Below are 23,570 nucleotides of genomic sequence, written 5' to 3'. Positions count from 1 at the left end.
GCAGAAGAATCACTCCCAATTGCGTAGCAAACAGTGAATGAACAGAGTCTGACCTCAGACGCTCTTTGTAACAGAAACCTAATGATGCAGGCGCTCTCAACGAGGAAAATAAGTAGGTCTTGTCACACACTTGTATCATAAAACAGACCAAAAAGCTCGACTTCAACTAAGTCACGTAGAAAAAACGGCTTATATCTTTTACTTTCAATTTTTAAACTTGCATTTTATTGAAGATGCAGACGAAAACAATATAAAAGTACAATAGAGAAATGTAAACAACTTTTACTGCATCAACTTGTTCAGAGTAATAAATGTGTCGTTTAAACGGCAAGTGATTATTGACGTGAAAAAAAAGTAAAAGGCTGAGTGACTACTCTGTCGTTTTCTGCCCATCTTCGCTTCCAATCGTTCCACCACGTCAAGTCGTCGCTTCCCGTGGTGAGGCGTCCGTCTCCTCGAAGCGATCTGGTTTATTGAACTCAACATCAGGAAGTGACTCTTTTACTCTTGAGTCCTTATCAAATGTCTTGTCAGTGAGTTAATAAACGATCTAATACGATAAAATATAGTACAAATTTAAATAAATGCATTATTGTGAGTCATTGCCTATTTAATAATTCTAAGATTAATGAACATATATGTGTAATTTCGTTGATTATTGCATGTTTCAAGAGTTGGTTTTATGAAAAGTATTGGTCATGGTCAACTTTATAATCTTGTTTTTAAAAAAACATGCTCGTTTGAGTCACGGGTCTTGTCATGAATCCGAGTCCGCGCTGTCATTGACTGACTCGATCACGGACGACACACCACTCGTCCCGTCCGCTCGTCGAAGATGTCTGCGACGGGCTCAAGTGGCTGCGGACCCGGACCTGGATCCAGCCCGGGCGCCGGGTCCGGGGCGTCGAACCCTCGGAAGTTCAGCGAGAAGATAGCCCTGCACACCCAGCGCCAGGCCGAGGAGACAGCCGCCTTCCAAGAGGTCATGATGGACATCACCTCGACCAGGGTGAGTGCGAGACGGAGGCAGGAGGAGGAGAGCCGCCGGAGGAACAGAGGCCTTGGCGGGCTCGAGGGGCTCCGTGACCCCCCGCTGTCACGAACTCATGCATGCGGCTGTGCTCGGCTTTGTTCGTTACTTTTCGCGAAAAAGTTCACGTGGAGTAGTTTGTGTGTTTGTTGTGGTGTTGACGGTGACAGCGTTAGCTTCCGTGGCTAGTTAGCAGAGCTTAGCCAGGACGGCTAACACTCGTCTTGTTTACTATCTTCACCCGCGCCCTCCGCCGCTCGCTGGACCAAGTTACCCCAAGAACCCCCTCAAAACTGGACGATCCACACTGTAGCTTCACGAGCATTTATTGCTCTTCATTTTTTAAGACTATTGTACGATCACTAATCTGTTGCACTGGAATAACTTGAGCAAACGGCACTTCAAATAAAGAGCGAGGATTTCAAAGAAAAGTAAACGATTGAATAAATCAAATGTTAAATTGAATCGTGTCCAATTTCAATAATTTTAAATCTATTTTTTCAATGGGGTTTTTTTTTTTTAAGTAGTGTGGTCATGCTATAGTCATTTACAATCAATTAAATATGGTTTTGAAATACTTTTTTGTGTGAAGTAAGCAACATTTTTAAACTTAAACATTCAACTCTTTATTAATTTAAACTCTTTTCTGAAGTGAGTTGTGGAGGATTGATGGAGATGGAAAGTGAGTGTTAAAGCGATTTTATTTGAATTAGAAGACTTTTTTTTTACCAGTAGCGGCAGATGAAAAATAGTCTTAGTGCCAGTGCATTTATCTGCCTACACCGTTGAAAGAAACAGTCTTAGTGGTCTTAACGTAGACAATGTTAATTTCATTTAAACACACTTTGTTAGATGTTTGATGAAAAATGGTGAAAGTTTATTATTCTTGTTCAAATGGAATTTGCGAACACAATTCAATTATACTATGAAGTAAATCCATACAGATGAACCAAATCATTGAAAACTAAGGAAAACTTTCAGCTAAATATCCTCTGCACCAGGACATCAGAGACACTTTCTACCCCCTCATTACAAAAGACACTGCAAGTTAAAAACTAAAGAAAAAAACAAGCGCCACAGAAAGACAGGATGTGATGACTGTCGAGTTGACAAAAACCAACATTATAAACGAAACGTAAATACATCAATACAAATATAGTTTATAATTTTAAAGAGAGTTCTATAAATATACACAATTATCCTTGTTGATGATTATTTTCAAAAACTTAAAAAGATTTAAATTAAAAAAAAGTCTTTAAAAGATAGAAATAATTAACACAAAAAAGCCAGCTCAGCAGGAAGTCGGTGCCCCAGCATCCTCAATGAGCCAGTCGGCACTTTTCTGTCACATAATCAAGTCAAACCCAAAACCATCAAATTAATATTAGTTAAGTTTCAGTTCAGGGAATATAAGAGTGAACGTTTTAAAACGTGGCGTTAGTGTTGGACCGAGAGTGTTGGAGATCAAGAAGAGGAAGACAACAGTGAGGTTGAGGATGAATGAGAATAAGGTGTAAATAAAGGATGAAAAATAGTACATGTTCTGGTTAGTAAGAAGCATTAATTAGAGGGTGAGTATGTTAAACATTTATAATGGGATGATATCGTCATTACATTCTATATTGTATTGTTTCAAATTTATTGAAAACCAGGCTTTTGTGGTTTCATGTGGTTTCGTTTATTATTTAAAAACACCCTTCATCGCCCCCAAGATCCTGCTTAGGAAAAAAACTCCCCCTGCAATAATAATTATTATGGCATTTCAATGGTGGTAGGTAAAGCCTCAGACATGATAACAATAACGCTATGTTGGGCTGGAACTGCTGTGAAAGTTGTAGCCAATAAAGGAAAGGAGTCATAAGGATGGTACATTTCAGACTGATTTAAAATATGAGGTTGTAAATTATGGCTTTTCTAAAAGATTTTCTGCCTTGTTCACTGACAATACCTCTTCTTCGTGCACGCACGTGCACACACACACACACGGCAGAGTGTGTGGGTGGTCCAATCTACTAATGGCAGGGCCGTTTATGTGAAAGCTTGCAAATGTTCTTCAATTGATGATTCTCTAAGACATTGCTGAGGACCTCATTTTCTGGGCCAGGAAGTGGACCACCTCTCTTTTGAAGTTTCTCTGTTCTCTTTAGCGCCTGCAAAGTTTTGCAGAAGGACGGTCACAGACATCGTGTTGCATTCAGTCAGGATGTTGGTTTGAGATTCTATTTTAAAATGTCTGTTCTTGTTGGATGAAACTGCTCAGTCTGACTCAACAATTTCTCACGATCGTTCATGATTAGATGCAGAGAAGTCTTTCCTGTTGGAGCAACCTCCCTGTGCTCACCGCATATCACACCGTGTTTCTGTGGCTGCTACGCTGTAGATCTGAAAATATACAGTATTTCTTGGGGGTATTCTTTTACAGTTTTAGTGTTGTCGTTTCTTTTTAACACTGTCAATGGTTATGTGATCACCAGAGTTTATCTGTCAAAATAATTAATTTAATGAATTCTGAACTTATTTCAATGGAACCTTCATGATCATGGGGCGGCATAGCTCAGACGGTAGATAAAAAATATTCTACATATGTTTGTGTTGCTGTCTGCCTGAGCAGAACTCTTAAATGGCAACTAATGTGTCTCTTGAATGATCGTAGACCTCTATTACTCATCAATATGTGTCTGTTCCCACAAAACTATCTTTTAACTGAAATATTTAGTTGTGTTTAAAACCCGTTCCTGAAGATGCTGCTGTGACTGGTCAGGCACCAAGGTTAGTCACAGTGTGTCATAAATTCTGGAAGTCTCCTTCTCCAAGGGACATGTTGTGTAAACAAAGTGGGGTGTGATTACAGCTGGCTGGAGGAGGAGTGAAGACCCTTCTTGCATCGTAATGGACTACGCTCTCGTAACCTCTAGTTTGCTGAGATTTCAGACGCGGGAGAACTTTATAAAGTAGTCACTTCAAAACATCGTTATGATGTTGTTTTATTGATCTGATTGGGTTTTTATAAAGTTGTTTGAAATGAGCTCACTATGTGAACCAATGTTTTAGTAACGCTTTGTTACTTATTGTCATGAATGACACACAAACTGTGTCATGTGCAGAGTCACGCTTCTGCCTGTCACATTGAGCTCTCGTCTGAGATTCACGAGAATCATTAGGAAAACCCACGTTGACCGAGACACGGATTCAGACAATAATTAGTTGACCGTCTGCAGCAAAAACTGATCAGTTACCTTCACTGCGTCATCCCCGGGTCGTCATCATCCTCGTCCTTGTCTCCTCCTGAACCAGAGACCCTCCCGGTGTGGGAGGGCTCCCTCTTGGAAGTCTGGAGTCAGAATTAACAGAGAGTCATCATCTGTTTGACTTTGTGAGATAACCAGAATGTTCCCGTTATCAGAGCTTTCCAGTAACATGATTGAGATAACAATATTATTCTTATCGGTCTGCAGCCAGTCTGCAAGAATCACCCATTAAAGATCCAAAATGACGCACGCCAGCTGCCGTCATGGCGGATTTGCAATTACTTCTTATTCTCTCCAGTTCACAGGAAATGCTTTTGTTCTGGAAATATGATGAGTCAGCATCCACTGAGTTTTTGTATACTTAATATTACCTTTTTACAATATATAAAAAAATATATATATATATATACAGTAGATACAGTGTATATATATATATATATATATATATATATTATTATTTAAGAGGTTTAACTGAAGAAGCCTTTCTTTGTTGTCACTTTTCTCTTTTCCCTCTCTCCACAAGCTCCAGGCCCAGAAGATCCGTCTTGCCCGGAGTCAGGGTCCGTACTATGGTGGCTCACTGCCCAACGTCAACCAGATTGGCAGGAATCCTCAGGACCTTCAGGTGAGATATTCAGTTCGTGCAACACTAAACCTGATGGTTCAACCCTGGAATAATGTAAAAAAAAAAAGAGAACATTGAATGCTGTCACCAGTGGGTCCAGCTTCATGCCAACCACAGAGCCAGATCAAGCTCTCCAACCTGTTGACTCTCCTCTTGGACACATTCCCACCCCAACACACCACAGCATAAAACAGGGAGTGAGTGAGTGACGATGATGGAGTGAGAGTATTGAAGCAGGGAAAAGTGCAGACTCGACTTGTGAGTCTTGTGTCGCCTTGATTTGTGGCACTGCAGGATTCAGTTGTCAGTGATCAAAGATTCTCATCAGCTGTAATGGAAGTTGTGCATCCATCACATCCTCTGACAACATGGAGCTCTTTTCTCCTCCTGGAAAATGAGATGACTGAGTCTTTGGCTTTGAGAGAGATTATTGGTCTATGTTGTGACTCTGAGAAAGGCCGTTAGACTTGGCTGCTGGCTTGTTCACTTTGTAGCAACAATAACTATTGAGTAGGAAGTTGCTTTTTGGAGTCTCTGTGGGGACACCAGCGTACTTTGGTATTTTCAGTTCAGGTTGTGGGAAAATGGCAAATTAAGCCTAATATTAAAACAATATACTTCAAAACTTCTGTGGATCAAAATGAGTGAATGTAGTCCTTCCCTACACCTTTCTTTCCTCCTCACCTGCACACACAGCCCATAAAACATGTGGATATAGTTTCTATTGTTAAACTAGTATTAAACGAACAGTATTTCAGCAAGTCAGATCTGGTCCCCATTTCATTTGTAAGATTTTACTCGCATGAATAATACAAGTACATATGCAAGAAAAACATGTATGGGATATACAACAATCTCTATAATTCCAACTTTAAAAATTGTATGAAGTTATTCTATTTGGTGAGTGTTTCCTTGTGAGCATCCTTAGGAAAGAGGTCACACTTCCATTTGGTAAATCGACTTAATAATTTCAATCCAACCGTTTAGTTTGGTTGATTTTTTTTTTTTTAGCAGTGTGAAAACTGTGAACAAATATACAACCTACTACAGAATGTTAAAGGGGATTAGATAAAAATGAGCAAAAATGTACACGGGTCTCTAAAGAATTTACTTTGGAGGATTTCTTCAAGTGTGTTTATGGCATTGACTCAGAATATTTCCACCTTCGTACTACAATTCCAAAATACATGAACGATTCCCAGATCATACTTTCTCCAACAGTGTTGTGGCTTCCCTTATAGTTTACCCGTAGAATTCAGTGTTAAAAAATATCTCTGTATTTAAACTTTCCAACCAAATTCCCTTCGTCTTTTGGAGCTTCGAAGACCTCTGTTGTTTTCTACACATCGAATACAATTGTACTCCTGCTACCATTTTGATTCATCATGTTTGCTTCATGTAGTACCATTCTTGAGTCAAGAAGACCCAAAGTTACTTAATTACTTTTAAATCCCATTTTACATTGTAACTCTTTTTGATTGTTTCACTTGGAACATGATTAAATGACAGAGTTTGTGTTTTGAAACATTTCGTCCAGATATTTCCACAAATTTATTGAGAATTTCAAGAGTTTAGCTAATTTGATACCTTTTTTTTTACCTGATCCTTTGTGCTAATAGTTATATAAAAAGACCAACAGATTGAGGCACTTAAACCTTTGTAGATTGTTCCTTCCCCTGCTCTTAGTATCAAGGTAGTAATTTAGTAAGTAAGTAAATAAGTAATATTTGTAAAGCGCCTTTCTAGACCAGGGTCACAAAGCGCTTGAACAATCAAAAGTAATACACATTTTACCTACAAAAAAAAAGTCAGCATAGAAGGAAGATCGTTCCAATGCTTGGGTAGCAAAAGAAACAAGCCAATGCAGAGCTTTAAGAGTCAGGGAACAGTGAGTTCTTCTACTAGAGCAGGTCAGAATTCTCACTGCAGAGTTTTAGGAATGTTAGGCAATAAAAATTCCTACTTCCCTCTTTCTGCTGTGATTACAAAAAAATAAATATTTGAATTTAAATACCCAAAGACCTTTTCAATTTGTTGTGATATAAATATTACTTCTGCTTTATCCTTTTTCGGTTTTACTTAACTTCTCTTAACTAGCTTACACAAACCATTGACATTGAGGGAAACACTTTATAATTCATGCTACCCTTTTATGTTGTTCAAAGAGAGAACTTTATTAATTTTATATAGATATATATATATATATTTATATATATATATATATCAACCTCAGTGATATCTTGCTGAAGATCAAATTTGGACTTTGGACTTCAAACCATCTGAATTATTTTCTGCAAAGATTTACTTCATAAGATGTAATTCATAAATATAATTTTAATCTACAATTGTTTTACATAAGTCCTATATCATGGTACTCGTTTGAGCTTAGAGAAAAACTGCTGTCCGGAAATAAAGGAATATTCTAAAAAAAAAAAATTGGATAATATAATTATTGTAATAACATTTATTCTTCCAATCAAGGACAGTGGAGAAGCTGCCCATTTGACTGTTTTTCCTCTCATTTTTATAGGAATCAAATATAATTTGTTGTGCGAAGATCGCTTATGTTTTGATCATATTTAAATCCCTAGATATCCAAAGCTCTTCAAGACATTCACAGAAGGATGTGCAATTTAAGGATTAAAACACTGTGGCTCTTCTAACAACATAATTGAAGATTTAGCATTGTGGATTTTAAAGCCACAAGAAGGATGAAATTTAGGTCAAACCAATGGAGGTACTGTTTTTTGTAATTTAACTGAAAACATAATTATGTCGTCTGCAAATATCACAATCTGATGTTCTGCTTGTCCTGTAATAATTCCTTTGATTAAAGAATATAATATAACTGCAATTGCCAGGGGTTCCATGGCTAACAAACAAGTAATGGAGATACAAGTGAGACGTGTCTGTTTCCAAAAACAGTTTTTTTCAGTTATTTGTTTCTTCCTTCTCTGAGTTTAAGAAGTAACATTTTCAGAATGGATCAAGATTTAGATCCAAAGCACAATTAAACCCCTTCGGCTATGATTAATTGACCAGAGAGAGAAGCCACAGTTGGGAATAGATTCTCAAAAAACTAAGGGCTGTCATTATTTGGACCATACACCAGTGGCGGCGCTCAGCTGGGGGCGCTGACCTGGCTGTTTTTTAAATCTTTTTCTTTTATAGCTTGAAAAAAGTCAATGACAATGAGGATTTCGTGTAGAACTCTTCACACTGGTAAATTATATTTGCGTTGATGCGTTCATGTTCCGTTTATAATCTTGGTTTGTGTCAAATTGACTGTCAACACATCCTGTCGATCTAGGGCACTTTTTTTCCCTTTTTTTTCTTCAACGCAGACAAGTTTCTGTAACTCAATTGTTGCAAATGTAACCAAGAAGATAATCTACGTCAATCAGCGTTGGCTTTGATTCCGGGGACCTGTGTTGTGTCCCTGATAGTTTGAAGTCAGAAAGTTGCGCAATCACTCTGTTGGCTAATTTGGTAGAACACATTATTTTTGAAATTCGAGGATGGGGCTATGGCTGTTTTGATCCCCCTAGTGTATTTGTGAGGAGTAGAACGTGTCTTAGATGTCCTGGAAATAGTTTCCTTTTAGATTTAAAAAAAATAATAATTATAGGTAGATATGGTATAATTAAATGTGTTTGTACTTTCTATCCAAACAAATCGAATAAAAACATTCATTATTATTCATCATTAAATAAATCTGTGCTTCCTGGCACCTGGTGTGACTATCACAAAATGAATTGAGAAATATATATAAAAATAAAAAAAACAATGAATTATAGTGCGTCATCCATTTAGAACTGCTGCTATATAATAGTGGCTTATCAAAACAAGGATGTGACATCAATATCAAGATGTATGACATTTTTCTCTTTCATTTAATGTTGTAGAAATCAGAAAGGATAGACAAGGTTACTTATGGTTTGTTGCTGAAATGGGATTAAGTTACATTTCCTCTGATTTTAAGCTTTTATTGTTTTGGACTCACTTTTGGCTTCCGTTGAAGAGTGAAACAGACGAGCTTGTACATTGTATCTCCCTTTTGACTTCTTGACTATTACTCCATCAAATTTTGTGAGAAGGTTGCTGACATTTCTTAGCATCTGTATGATGTCCATGTTCCTTGTAATGTTCAACTTTGGTTGGTGCAAGCAAAATGTTGATGGAGTCGGACCATTAGTTGCCCAGTCTTCACTCTCGGGAGTTGAACAGACGTATACTTAGTTCTTAGTCTTTTTATTGTTTTGGTGGAATTATGGTGATGAAATGCCTAAATAATTAGTTGTTTTTGAACTTTTTGTGGTCTTAACAGGTTTTTAATCAGGAATTATCAGAAAAATGTATCTGTCTAGTTGAGCAACATGACCCCCGGTTTTGACACATTTCATGTAGATGATCCTTTTCCAGAGTGAGTCCAACTGTTTTTCTGTCTTTCTCCAGGGATCTTTTCCTTCAACTCTGGACTCCAACCGTATGACTCGGCATCACGGTCTGGTGGAGCGAGCCCAGCGCGACCGACGGTTCATGTCACCAGTCAGACCATACCGCAACAGACAAGTATCCTTCAATAAGTGGCAGCTATTTCGGTTTATTTCAGAAGGACTGTGTTGTCCCCGTTTCCGGCTGACCCGGTTCTCCGAAAACAAATGTTTTTGTGGTGTATATAGTGAACGACCTCCACCACTGCATATGTGTTTCTTGATGCCATGGAGGTCGTTCACCTTGACCCTTGAGACGACACAAGAGTTAAAAAAGAAATCACTGAAAAAAGTTTCATTAAAAAATTACATTAAAACCACAGATGAAATGTGGAACCAAAACTGTGTCCGAAATGTATAATTATGGCGAAAACAAAAAAAAAGTGTCATATAAAAGTAATTTTTAGAGAGGCAGAAATAACATTGTTGGTTATCATGTTTAAGTCTTTAGTGCTCTTTCAGCCTCTTTGAAGAAGGTAATTTTAACCTTTGAAGTTTGCTTTGCACCATTATCGACGCTGGATCTGGGCAGCAACACAACGGCCTTCTGTCCTCCGGCATGTTTGTGTATCGAACTCTGAGCGCTAATGATGCTTGTCAACACACATCTTTGTCTTTCTGGCTATTTTTGTACTTTTGTTTTCAGGAACCAAATCCGGAAAATATCTAATTAGTGCAGATTACTGCCGGAAGACAATAGTGGGCCCACAGTTCAGACAAACAAGAATCTGTGTCGGCGAATATAAAGACACACTTCATTTGGGAGTCCAATCATGGACAGACGGAAGAGAACAAGAGCCAGATCAAGCCTCTGTAGTACAAACTCTCTGGACCAGAATCAGTCGCAGCACATATGTCAAGTAAAGAGGGTCGAACTACTCATGAAACAGTTGGCCTGTTTCCTGATTCCAACGCGGTTCAAAATCTTCCTGATAGTTTTACAAACTCACTTTTATTTGACATAAGGACAAAATTAACTTCTTTTATTTTCTTGGAGGAGATTCAACTCTTGAGTCTCTCCTGGATGACAGTCCAGACTAAAAGGCTGGTGTAGTAGCATGTCCGAAACTAACTTATGAATCCACTATTGGACTGACCTTTACCATGACAGCACCTGATCAACTAAAATCAACTAGATCAGTGGATCTACTCTTGACTTTTATTGTAGTTTTAAACACCTCACAGTGTCCAGTCTCTGGCATGCATCTCTCTGACCCACTTTCTCAAACTCTGTAAATAACCACTTGAATTAAGGCCTGAGGCGCTTCTCAAATACCCCTCCCTGTTGGAGTCGAGTGTCAGGTAACGCGATTACATCAAGCTGGTTGAGTAACTGTTAGTTTGATCATCGGATGTTTTCTTGAGTTGATGACAAAACTTCAATACGGATGGTGAGGATTTAAGATTCAAATGTTCTCGGATACAGGAAGAGAGATTGTGTTAGTATTACTCAACTGGATGTGTAAAGTTTCACTGTATAGCGATGTCAAAACTCACAGAAACTAACTCTGAAGAGGTAGATTCATGATGTTGGTTACAGATTTGAAAAGTGAAAGTATTAATAAGTACATATTTTTAAAATCTTTCGCTTAGGATTAGCCATCAATAGTGCTACTGTCAGGCACAACTGACTAAGGAGATCTAAACCTGAACTTACAGAAAGATGATTTGTTTTAATTGTTGAAACTATTTTTTTTATGTTACTCGCACAATTTACATTTTTTCACTTTATTTTACATGGCTGGGCTAGAAAATACTAAGACAGAAAATAATATTTATATATATATATATATTTATCTTATTAACTCCTGTGTTATTTCTGGGTCAACCTGACCCGGTGGTCAACAAATTTTTTATCTCTTGTGTACTGTTTTCGGACCACTGCCTCACTTTGGCCCTGAGATAACACAAGGGTTAAAGAAAACTCTAACTCATCACACGGAGAAATACAAATTCAACTATTAGAAGAATTTAAAATGTGACTAGGGAGTTTGGGAGAAAAACCAAGCCCCATGCAGTCCTGCATTGGAACAAGCGCCGATTCAAATCTGTGTCGACTGTGTTTAAAAAGTAAATAAAGGCGCTTTTGAAATCCTTTTGAAGGAAAATATACCTAATGCAAAAAAAAACAGGACTGTCTAATAAGTTCAAGGGTCATGGAGAAGCTTGCTGGTGTTTAACTCCTGCTTCTGTTAATTTCCTTAACCAGTCGTCTCCTAAGGTGGACAACTCCCAGTATAACCCTGCGTACCTGTCTCCGCCCCCGGACCCCAGCTGGAGAAGGTACGGCAACTTCTCATCCCTCCAGTCTGTCTCCATGAAGACGAGTCTTCCCGCTGGGACACCTGTTTATTTGCTCAGCATCTTCTGGTCTCACTGCCTCGCTGCAGCTTTTGTCTGGCCTCTGCCACCTCGTGTGATCCTTACCAGCTGCGAACCCAAATACCTGCCGCAGCCACGTTTGACGTGTGTTGAGCAGCAGACTCACCTGAGAAAGTGGTTGTGTCTCAAAGTGGCCTGTCATTGTAGCACCGATGCTCGGATCACATGAGCTGCTGCTGAGGCTTCACACAAGTTCGGTCGCCTCTCTGAAGCCGTCTGTGGGCTGTTTGCTTTGAGCAGGAATACTAACTGAGACTAACAGGAAGTTCATTCATACTGCCGTTTCTCTGGAGCTGACCTGGGTTTTAACCAGCCTCACTTCTTTTCATCTTCCTCTTTTCCTGAAACGATTCTGCTGCAGTTTCTATTCATTAATACTCGCTGCTTGAGTCAATCCTGGCTTTCCTCTAATCACCACAGAGAGACCCTTTAGAGCGAGACTGGCTCGACCCACAGAAGCAACGCTACACGGCACGTTCATGCTGCTGCTATCACCTCCACGAGGTGTTCTGTTTTGTCTTTTATTCAGGGACACTTTCATTCACATTCAGGAAACCTTGTTCCTCATCAACAATGAGCCTTAAGAGAAGCTTGTTTTAGAGAATATCTAGCTCTAGAGTATGATGCCTCTGTAGAATTACATTCATTTAAATAACATTACAATATCCCTGCTTGCATTAAGCAGATGGTGATAGCATTCAATAACTCGCTTGCATCACACAAGGAAGTAGCCTGTCCAATAGAAGGGTACAAATCTTCAAAGGATTTGTGTAGCCAGATGGTTATGCAGAACATGACTGCTATGTAACCATGTGTTCTTTCGGACCTTGACAGAGGAAAATGTATTTATTGGACGTAGCCATTAGCTTCTTGGTGCTCTGAGCTAAACGTTAGCTCTTGACAAGCATCTACATAGGTTGGGATTATTCAGGGTCCAGGGTTGATCCTAAAATTAACGTTAATGCAGAAAGAATACATAGATGGCTGCACATAAATCCTGATTTCAGGTCCAGCACCATGCTGCTGAGATCCTCAGTGTAAGATTGTCTTGTGATCACAGCGTTTGGTTAGAGAAAAATAAATCTGATCACAGGAATCAGAATTGGTCACGTGAAGGAGCCCCTGGACAGAAGCTTAAGTTCCAGATTTGCTGCCAGCCTCCCTCTGAGCTCTCAAGGCCAGACCATTCCCAAATGAATTCATATGCACAGAAGGAGCTTCTGAAAGTCAGCTGCTCAAACATCCCTCAGACATTGATTGATCATTTTGGCTTTAAATTGTTTCAAACCTTTAAATCACATCTGTGATTTCTCTTGTTTAAATTGTCAATGCATAATTCTCACAGTGCTAATTTTAAATGAAAACAAATGGCTTTTATCATTATGACCAGACAAACTTAGAAATGGAATTAGAGAATTAAAGAAAACATCACAGGAGGAAATGGTATTGTTAGAAATATATTTCAACGTGATGCCACAGAACAGAAATAAAATTAGCAGTAAATAAACCAAAGTCTGAATTTACCATTTGTTAGTTGGGATTGTCACAGAAAATACTGATATGGAAAAAAATGGTACATAAGGTACAATACAGACTTCATACAAGTGAAATGTTGACAATTTAAAATAAAATGAAAGGTTGGATGAAAAAAAACAAAAAACTTTCTGACTTCTGCTGTGATTGCTGGTTATGGGCTGCGTGGGTGGTTTAGGTTTATTTGACACTTACCATGATGGGGAAACACCCATCAACAGCCAGATGGAAATCACTTCTTAAAGTTTAACTGGGGGAACAAATACATAAAAATGTAAAATGTGCTGCACAGGAAAATAAAACCAAAGAAAGTGTAGCAGATAAATACACCTTTGATACACTATATAATTCTGAATGTTCATTGCAGATTTTTTTTTTTAAAGCTAGATAAGAAGATATGACATGCGGTCATAATGCTTTGGCCTGTTGGCTCCTTCCCTAAATCTTCTGTGCACATGAATCCAAGCAGGACTGATCCGGCCCCACTGCTTCTCCCTCCACTTACGAGCCGCTCCTCTTCTCTCGCCGATGCTGGAGGATATTAACGTTTTTGTTCTTGTCGATCATGAAAAGGAACTGGCCCGGAAACTTCCACGGGGATAAAAGACAGTTCTTCCGTCTCTCCACCTCTGCACTCAACAGGTGAATCCTCCTCCATTTTGGTCGCCACTCTTCTCTGCCGGTCGGTCTTTGAGACACGTGGACGACGGAAGCGTCTCGGTTTTTCTGCTCCTTATATGGTCTCATATAAACTTTGACTTCGACGGGCGAAGTCGGACGTCAACTTCTGTTTGGCTCTGCCATTGTGTCTGAAAACTTTCCTTTCACCCTCCGCAGGACCAACTCCGACTCGGCTTTGCACACCAGCGTCATGAACCCCCCCTCAGGAGACCCCTTCACCACTGGAGGACACACCCTCCTCCCAAACAGTGGCAGACGCGCCGGTGAGAAACTTCTAAACAAAAACCTTCGGGTGTCTTAAAACGCAACAGTTAAAATAACCTCTTCACTGACATTACATGTGAAGCAGTCTTGGTCTCCTCAGTCTGGTCATAGCTTTACCAGACCTGGCTCAGTCAGTCCATCGCTTTCAGTTTTCAGGTTCTGGAGAACTCTCACTGGGTCGTGCTCTGCCAGGAAGTGTTGCAGACTATGCAGAAGGTCTTTGTTATTTAGAGTGTTTGGACTAGAGACGTCCCGACGTAAATACAACGGCCAGTAAAGCCAGCAAACTGTCAGGTCTTTGTTTACTGCTCTGTGTTTCCTTGCAGCTGCTGGACAAACTAGGTCGTCCACACACACACTTACTCATGCACACACACTTGCTGGTCGGAATGTCTGATACCAGTGTGACTGAATTCCGTCAATCACGTAGAGCTCTGAGCAGGACGTCTCCTGTTATCACAGTCGGACCTCGGCTCAGTCACAACACTCCTCTTGAGGATATTCGGGAGTATAAACCGGAGCTCAAACTCACTCACTGTTGTGTCTGTGTGTGCTTGCAGGTCAGAGTGACGGTGAAGGGAGAAGAAGTAAGACATGCACACACAAAAACTCTTCACTTTAAATAAATAATTCGTCTGCTTTTATTGTTCACTGTTCACAGTAATGTTGTGTGTGTGTCTCTCTCTTGTTGTGTAATCTGTTATCAACTCAGTGTCTTGTGTTTGACTCTATCTGTGTTGTGTTTTTATCAATAATTTATGTGTGAATGGTCGTGTGTTTTTATGGGCAAGTTTCTGTTTGTTGTTTAAGTGTGTTTGTGTCGTTTTAATGGTATTTCTAATTTGGTTTTAAATGTTTGTGCTTTTTGGATTTATGTGCATGTTTGTTTTTGTGCATTTCCTAGATTTTCCTAGATGGGTCATTTGCTCCGTTTATGTGTTTGTCTGACCTTGTTCTTCTGGTGTGGCCTAAAATTCTGTACTAAACAGCCGACTATCTTGGGTCCATCCAGCATCTTCACACACTCTAAAGTGCTTTGGTTCTCTTTGTGTCTTCTCTCTAGTGTTTCCGTACCCAGTTCCTCCCATTGAGGAAAACGTGCTGGACGAGGAGAAGCTGAAGGCTTGGGACATGAAGAAGGTGAGCACGTCTGGTTGTCAACTATTAAAATCCAGACTCATGTGGAGTGTTTCTTTCTGTTCAGCTGCCTCTGTTGTCATCAAGACCCAAGTCCTGTGAAGTCCCCGGCATCAAGTGAGTTTCTACATCCAGGCTCGTCCTGATTCAGTTAAAGCAAGAATAGACCGTGAGGCCTCACCTGAAAACACTTTCTGTTTCCAGCATTTTCACGTCTCCAGAGCAGCCTCCGAACCCTGGACACGGTGTTCCCTCTGCCCTCAACACGGGCGGCTCGCTTCCTGACCTGACCAGCCTGCACTTTCCCTCCCCCCTGCCCACGCCGCTGGACCAGGACGAGCCGGGCTTCCTGGGGTCCTCGTCCCTCAGTGGGGGAAGCAGCACCGGCAACCTGGCGTCCACGCTCACCCAGTTGGGCATCAACGCAGCTAGCACGACGGGCAACGGCGCCTTCCACCATCACTCGCACGGTAAGAAGATGTCGTAGTGTCGGTTCATTTACGACCACATGTTGACTATTCCAGATCCAGGTATCTAAGAAAGTACATTAAATCAGCTGCGATTGGAAAAGTAGGCTGCTGGGAAAAAAATCCAAAAGTAAGAAAAAATAGACCAGTCAGAGTTGGTGATAAGATGGAAAGAGTCCTAGTGAACAGTTGGAATGACTCGGTAAAAAAAAGGAGTTAACTGTAGGAAACGTATCAGTAATATTACATTAGTTAGTAAAAAAGGAAAGAGTCGGTGAGAAAAATTCATAAAAAATAGGAAACAGTCGGTAAGAAAACCATTTTAAACGTAGAAAAGTGACTCGGTAAGATAGAGGAGTAAAAACTAGGAAATAATCCTAAGAAAAAGGAGTTAATAGTAAGAATGAGCCAGTAAGAAGAAGTAGAAAACAAGAGTCGTCATGATATGAATCTTTAGAAGTTTCTAGACCAGCTCTTGGGTTCAAAGCGTCACACTTTCCTGTCGCCTTACACTTTGTGTGGTGAAATGACTAGTGCGAAGGTGAGCCGGATGTGAGGGGGCGCCGAGGCTAAATTTAATCTCCAGCCGACTCAAGGTGTTTGTGAAGAGGAAGTGTAGTTGGAGAAGGTTGGCTTATCACTCGACAAGTGACCGCAAGTCAGAAACTCACAGTTGACTCCCCAGCCTCTGCAGGAACCATCCAATCAAATTTCCAGCATGGCCGACTTCATGTCATCTCTAGTCCTGGACTTATTGCAAGTGTCAAATCAAAAGTTACCTCATGACACTTTTTACAGTTTAAATCCAACTTTATGAGAAGAGAAAATAAGGTCCCAGACAATCACAATGAGTTGGTGAGTGAGTGGTTAGTAAAAACTTCTCTTTAACAAGCATAGTCTGAGTCTGTTTTAACTATGAGCTCTATCAAAGAGGAGGGTTTTAAGATTACTCTTTAACACTCTGTACTAAAGCCAGTGGTTGCTTCTACAGACGAGGGGCTTGATAACTGAAGACCCTGGCTCCATATCTCTACTTAAAGATTTGTGGTGCAACTAATAGATTTAAGGACCGTAACATCCTAGAAGGCTGATATGTTTGAATTAGATCTGTGATGTATGTTGGTGCTCGACCATGTACAGCTTTGTAGATGAAGAAAATGATCTTAAATTGTATCTAAATTCACACACATTGCATACAATGATGTGATATTAAAATGTTGTATTTGTTGTGTGCAGGTCTGTTGTCGTCCCTACACAACACGCTCAGCAACCCCTCGCTGCAGTCATCGCTAAGCAACCCCAATTTACAGTCGTCCCTCAGCAGCAATTCCTTTTCCACCTCCCTAAGCTCCGCCTCCCTGCACTCGTCACTCAGCAACCCGTCACTTCAGTCCTCCCTCAGCTCCTCCCCCTCGCTCCCTTCCTCCCTCAGCAGCCAATCCCTGCACTCGTCCCTCAGTAGCTCCTCCCTCCAGTCTGTGTCTGGCTTCAGCGGCGGCGGCGGCTCCACCTCCTGCTCCTCGTCCTCCTACTCGCCGCTGCTCGGCGGGCAGGGCCAGTCGGCGCTCAGCACGTCGCCACGGAGACGAGTGCAGCTCTCCCCCCTCATCTTGCCCATGGGAGGGGAGTCCAGGAGGCACCACTCCAAACAATTCTCCCCCACCATCTCCCCCACCTTGTCCTCCATCACACAGGTACACACACACACACACTCACACAAACGCACACAGTTTTGTCAACTTGTTGCTGTCCCTCAACCATCAGGGCGTCGCTCTGGACACCAGCAAGTTGCCTTTGGACCAGCGGCTGCCCCCGTATCCCCTCAGTCAGTCTCTTCAGCACCAGCCCGGGCTGCCGGCATCCCAGTCCGGACAGCAGCCCCCCCTGTTGGCCCACCAGCAGCAGATGCACCGACTACAGCAGCCAAGAGGAAATGGCCAGCAGCTGCACCTGCAGAACCTACGCAACACACACAATCAGCATCTGCAGCACAACTTCAGAGCGGTACACAACCTTTTCAAACTACGCAAACACACTGAAGTACATCAAGAATAATGCGCTTTAATAAGGGAAATTAACAAAGGTTAAAAGTTAGACAAAGATTTAGTACAAATATACAAACATATGGCGTGACGCACAACACAGAGGAATAACACAAATCATGAACATCACTCAAATGAAAAAGAAAACACTAAGTAGTAGAGGTGTGTATTGGCAATACGATATGTGTTACAATACATGGGCAATAATGTGATATATTACGATACTGTAGGAGATATCGCAATATTTAATTGCATCACGTTTTTTTTAAACCTCTATAAAGTAGTACACACATACTCTGACTGAGACAGATGTGTGAGTTCTCGCTCACATCTTCATCAACATCATCTTCCTCGCTCTCAGCAGCAACAGCGGTCGGCGTCAAATCCACTTGGGTTGCTGATCAAGAACGAGAGCGGGTTGGACTTCAACTTCCAGAACTTGTCATCGCCTCAGTGCCAGCAGAAACAGGGCTTGGACCAGCAGCGAGGACTGGATCTGGCGCAACTGCAGCAGATTGGTCAGCACTTGACCTCTGACCTCTACAACGTGAGTCCTGCTCTAATGCTCCCTTGCAGGAGCCTTTTGACAGACCTAATCATGTAACCGTTTCTGGGTCAGGACGCGCTCCTCAACTCTCTGCTGGACGACCCGTATCTGAGTCTGCAGTTCACACCCACCAAGTCCAGTCATCAGGTGAGTCCTAGTCAGTCCAGAACTTGGCGGATCAGGACTGATCACTCATGCTGATCGTCTGCTGCAGTTCTCAGATAACCAAAGCGACGGACTCGACTACAGCGACAAGATCCGGCACCGCTCTGGCCACCAGGCCACTCTGGACCTGCAGGACCAGTCGGACCAGCTCAACAACCAGAACTACGGAGACGGACGACACAACGTGCCCAACATCATTCTCACCGGTGGGTTTTTGGTCCTGTGCGTATGTCAGTGTTCTGAAGGTCGACTGATGGTTCAACATCTGCAGGCGAGTCTCCTCCGGGTCTGTCCAAGGAGATCACTAGTGCCCTGTCTCACGTCCCGGGCTTCGAGATGGACCCCTTCTCTCTGGACGACCCGCTCAGGATAGACCCACTGTCTCTGGACATGCTGGACGGGGACCTGATGCTGGCCGACCCGGCGGTGGAGGACTCGTTCAGGTCCGACCGGCTAAAGTGAACCTGGTCCGAGGAGCACTCTCCGTCAGTCCACCAGATGGAAGCAGAGAATTCCTTCTTTTAGAGGGCAGGTGGAGCGCCCTCTTTCGGCATTAGTTCGTCACGCATGCTCAAGACTAATGTGACCATGTGACTCTCTCTAACCAACTAGCATCGCTTGGAAGACCCAGAAATTATATTTGTGATATTATGCATCTTGATGTGGCCGCCAAGCTTTTACCGAAGCTTCAGCGGCCGCAGACACGCCACTTTAACAGGAAGTTAGCCATGACGTTGATACTCAGAGATTACCCGAACAATCAGTGTGTCAGGCGTGCGTGAGCCGTGTGTGCCAGACAAACGTTTTACATGAAAATATACAAGCTTTCGTTTCGTTGGCTGCCAACTGAGCAATATTCAACTGAGGCCGATAATCGATTCTCTCTAAAGTGCCAGAACGTCGACAACTCAAACTTTTCACACCAACATTGTCACGTGTTTTAATTCCAGATCCGATACCAAAACATAGAGAAACTGGAAGCACCCTTACCCCTCTGGCAATATGACATTTTAATTTGAACAGAAATATGTGTAAATATCTTTTTTATGTACTTTTTTACTTTTTTGTAAATATTATTTTTTATCATTAACTTATAATGTTCAAATTAAATTGACAAATATTTTATTTATTCAACAATAATTTCATATTAAGATTCTTTGTGATAAATGAATAAAACGATTATTTTTTTGTACTTTATTGAAAACTAAAATACTCTGACAGCCATAATCTCTCCCCCGTCTGCTCTACTCGCCCCAAGATGAATATTTTTATGAGTTTGTGTCATAATATTTAACGTTTAAAATCTATTGAAGAAGTTGTATGTAAAGTCTAACAGAATGTTGATACATTTCGACCACCTGCCTTATATTGCCCAAGTTGTTGTTTATCCACAGTGGTCAGAAATGTCTTAGGAAGGAACATTTTAACATTTTTAACTGTATTGTAATGTTCTAAACTTAAGATTCACCTAAGTAAGCGGTTGCTAGCGAATAAAAGGTCCACTTTTCCTGCTGCGGGTCGTCGTTGACGGCTATTGACCACTGCACTTTTAACAAAAGAAACCTTTTCTAGTTAAACCAAAAAAAAAAAGTAACAATATTTACGTTCAGAATCATATACTTTAGCAGGTTTTATAAGTATCTCAGCCCAGTTAACGCCCCCTGGAGGATTTTTTGAAAATCGCCAGTGACTTCTGGCTCTGGGGGTCGTGTCACTAAAGTCAGACTTGATAATAAGTTCTGTTCTCTGTGTTGACTGTCTCAGTTTATTTAGAAATGCGATGGGTTTTCACAAATCTAATCAAGTGGGATGTCTCCATGTCTACCATTTCAAAATCGAGATCCTAACTCTGCCCAGAGAACACCTCAGGAACTGTTCAAGAAGCTCAAGAGTCAGATGTTGTCTCGTGGAAGATAATGTTCACGGCTAGATATGCAAAGACCGTTCCTGCTGCCACTGCGAATCAACCTCGTAGAAAACAGAAAAAAAAAACATTTCCCTTTCACTCAAAGTACATGCAGTCACAGACTATGCCAGTAGATAGCGCTGTTTTGTGATCAGTTAGCGGCCATTTCTTTACATGTTTATTTTCTTCAGTTGCTGCGCATCATATACAGTGACGGAGTTTAAAACTGTTTATTTGTTAATATTCTTGCTGTAAATATTCATATTTTAAACATCCTGAGATTTTTAAAGAGACATAACTTCACCATATTTTACAGAAAATAAACAAAATGAATATTTGTCTGGAGTTCTTTTTTTTGGAGACGTTTCGTCAAGAATCAGTCCAAGACTTGGGCCTTGGGCCGGACTCCTGCTTTACTGTGTCTTGGAAGATTCAAGGTTCAGTCAGTCTGGTATCGGGGCTCAAATTCAAAGGATCAGGGGCCAGAATCAGCTTGCATATTGATTTTATGTGGGCTGAAAACACTTTAAATGGGTAAAGTTTACTAAAAAACATCAAATATGAACTAATTGAAAAATAAAACTTTTAAAATTGGCAAACCAGCCGTGTAAACATGGCTGATGATTTTGGTCGGACTTCTATAAAAATAGATCACTGTCATCAGAATATTAAATATTTGTATTTAACTTCTTTTTTTAAAATGTTTTATTTTGAAAATGTAACTTGGAAATAATTTAAATTTATAATATCTATATTAAAAGGTATTTGTTTTTTTTATTGAATTCAATGCTTGATTAATTAATTTTTTTATTGAATAATTGTATTTTTTCTACACATAATTTGATAATATTTCATTCATTCAATAATCATTTTTCTAAATTCAATATTTATAAACATTTAGTTTAAATCCTGGACTTTTAAATGGAATGTTTATTTTAATTCGAAGCCCTTTTAATTGTTAACCAAAGAAAATTCAAATAAAATTATTCTAAAAAAAGAAGCCAATGCTTGGGGGGGGGGGGGGTGATGATATACTGTATATATAATATTCCGATGGTACTGATGGTACTTCCATCCGTTTGAAATGCTTTTATTTTGAAAGGCGGAAGTGGGGGAGTCACCACCTCGCGAGCTTGACGTCATGTTGCAGCTGCACTGGGCTAACATGGACACATGCGAGAGGACGCCATAAACATGACCCTCCCAGCGGCGGACTGCAGGACAAACCAGCACAGACGACACGGTAGGACCCGCCGGACACAGGGACCGGGCCCGCGCCGTTAGTCCACACTAGCGGACGGTGTTGTCGGAGCAGACACGTTAGCACATCAGTTAGCCCACCAGGCTAGCGAGGGGCACCTGTGTGCATCTATAAACAGACGCGGTTCGGCTTTCGCTTTTGTCGCGAATTAAAATCCCATTTTTAAGATTAAGTCGCATTTATTACCAAGTCTGTTGTCTACATCCGTCCATCATGTACTTCTGTGGTGTCCAGCCGTGGTGCTGAATTTAAATGTCCACAGGAAAATACCGCCAACTAGCAGAGGCCGTTTGATAATGTTGTTCTGACAGATAACAGTGGAGCTCAGAGGCTGCTGCGTCAACAGTCCTGCAGCCATTCTTACGACATTCCATTGCGTTCCAATGATGGTTCGTTTGACGTCGTGCGGAGATGTGGTGTCTCTGAACCCCGCCAGCAGCTGTAGTGCTGTGCATGTGTTGTAACGATGCTTCATCATCATCATCATCATCATCATCATCATCATCATCATCATCAGAAACTGTTATTACCAGTGTTGTAAACACAACATGGGGTTTTTGTGGTGTCAGTCCAGAATAAAATAAGATAACCCACAATATAGGCAATAGATAAATGTGACCAAGGCAGCCATCATCATCATCATCATCATCATCATCATCATCATCGTGATGTGCACGCTCGGATGTTATGTGTTAAAGTCTGTGTTGTTTTTGTCTTTACATGACAAGGTTTTGATCGACGGCCTTAACTCTCCACCATGAACGTCTAAAACAGAGTTTCCTAGACTGTGACTTAAACTTCCACACATGAATCGACACATCTGTTCACGGGACTGGTCCAACTCGCACTGTCTCTGAGTTCAGTCCAGTTCTAGTTTTCCCCCTTTTTTTAAAGTAGTAAATTAATGTGTTGATTTAAGTGTGTCTTGAACTGATCTTGATCCATTTTATCATCAATATGTGTCTGTTTGTACAAAACTGTCTTTTCATTGAAATATTTGCACCAGACAATGTTTTTAAAACGAATTTCTTCTGGAGATTAAATCTTGTTTACTGTAACCACTCTGCTTTGATTAGTCAAACATCAAGGTTTGTCACGCAGCGTCATCAATCCAGGGAAGCATCGTGTCCCAGCATGCACTCGGAGAGATTCTGAAGGAGTTGGACATTACTTACTTACTCAAAACGACTAGTTTAAAAAACACAACTCCCTCATTGCTACTTTGTTGTTGTAAGACTTTTTAATCTAGAATTTTCAAGTAGCACATTTGTTTTCCAAATCATTAATAAACATTATATACTACATTTTAATGCATCACAATTGCGCTGCATTAATAAATAATCCATTTTGTTAATGTAAGGCCCAAAGAGAATCTTCTTTAGTTTGTTTCATTATTATTTTCTGTTGAATTTATTTATTTATCTTTTTTCTCATGTGGTTGGTTCTGACTATTAAATGTAACATATCAGTAACATGTCTTACAAAGTGACGTTGTTGTTTCATTGCCTCCTACTGGCGGTTGCATGCTGGTTTCTGTCTGGTGCTCTGACTCAATGGAGCGACTAAAATTAGACACTAGTTATTTAAATCTGTTCTGGGACATCTCCTCCACTTTCACTGTGTGTGTGTGTGTGTGTTTGTGTGTGTGCTCACATCCCTACTGAGAAGCAAGTTTGCACAAAAACAATTGTGGTCAGATTTGTATTAGATTCTCACTGTGACAAAACAAGCCATGATGAAAAAACACCAGTTATTAGTGACATCGTGAGTCAGCTTTCATGTGAACGTG

At 40.7% G+C, this 23,570-nt stretch overlaps 1 protein-coding gene across 3 annotated transcripts; it reads left to right on the top strand.

Annotated features, from left to right (window-relative positions):
* Positions 1 to 795: 795 nt before the first annotated feature.
* On the top strand, positions 796 to 20,858 carry LOC148062140 (CREB-regulated transcription coactivator 2). Of its 3 annotated transcripts, none has more exons than XM_087812794.1 (16): positions 796 to 1,009; positions 4,802 to 4,903; positions 9,359 to 9,475; positions 11,618 to 11,679; positions 13,885 to 13,953; positions 14,149 to 14,255; positions 14,817 to 14,843; positions 15,320 to 15,396; positions 15,461 to 15,510; positions 15,598 to 15,863; positions 17,097 to 17,554; positions 17,625 to 17,864; positions 18,267 to 18,449; positions 18,522 to 18,596; positions 18,664 to 18,820; positions 18,886 to 20,858. In XM_087812794.1, exons 1-16 carry the CDS (start codon positions 836 to 838, stop codon positions 19,074 to 19,076), a joined length of 2,355 nt encoding a protein of 784 aa, XP_087668920.1. In that variant the 5' UTR covers positions 796 to 835; the 3' UTR covers positions 19,077 to 20,858. The 3 variants fall into 3 exon arrangements, with proteins under 3 accessions (XP_087668920.1, XP_087668919.1, XP_087668921.1); XM_087812793.1 differs by having other exon boundaries at positions 18,264 to 18,449; XM_087812795.1 differs by lacking the exon at positions 13,885 to 13,953 and having other exon boundaries at positions 18,264 to 18,449.
* The last annotated feature ends 2,712 nt before the right edge of the window (positions 20,859 to 23,570 follow it).

The sequence above is a fragment of the Callionymus lyra genome, chromosome 17 (assembly GCF_982586985.1).
Source record: "Callionymus lyra chromosome 17, fCalLyr1.hap1.1, whole genome shotgun sequence".
Classification (NCBI taxonomy): domain Eukaryota; kingdom Metazoa; phylum Chordata; class Actinopteri; order Syngnathiformes; family Callionymidae; genus Callionymus; species Callionymus lyra.
The sequence above is the reverse complement of the archived record's forward strand: the minus strand, read 5'-3'. Positions and strand labels throughout refer to the sequence as shown.

Excerpts from the sequence above, each read along its gene's own strand:
- LOC148062140 (XM_087812793.1), top strand. The coding sequence starts at position 836 with ATGTCTGCGACGGGCTCAAGTGGCTGCGGACCCGGACCTGGATCCAGC. Across the intron at positions 4,904-9,358 it reads GGAATCCTCAGGACCTTCAG|GGATCTTTTCCTTCAACTCT; the intron begins GTGAGATATTCA and ends GTCTTTCTCCAG. Across the intron at positions 17,555-17,624 it reads CCTTGTCCTCCATCACACAG|GGCGTCGCTCTGGACACCAG; the intron begins GTACACACACAC and ends CTCAACCATCAG.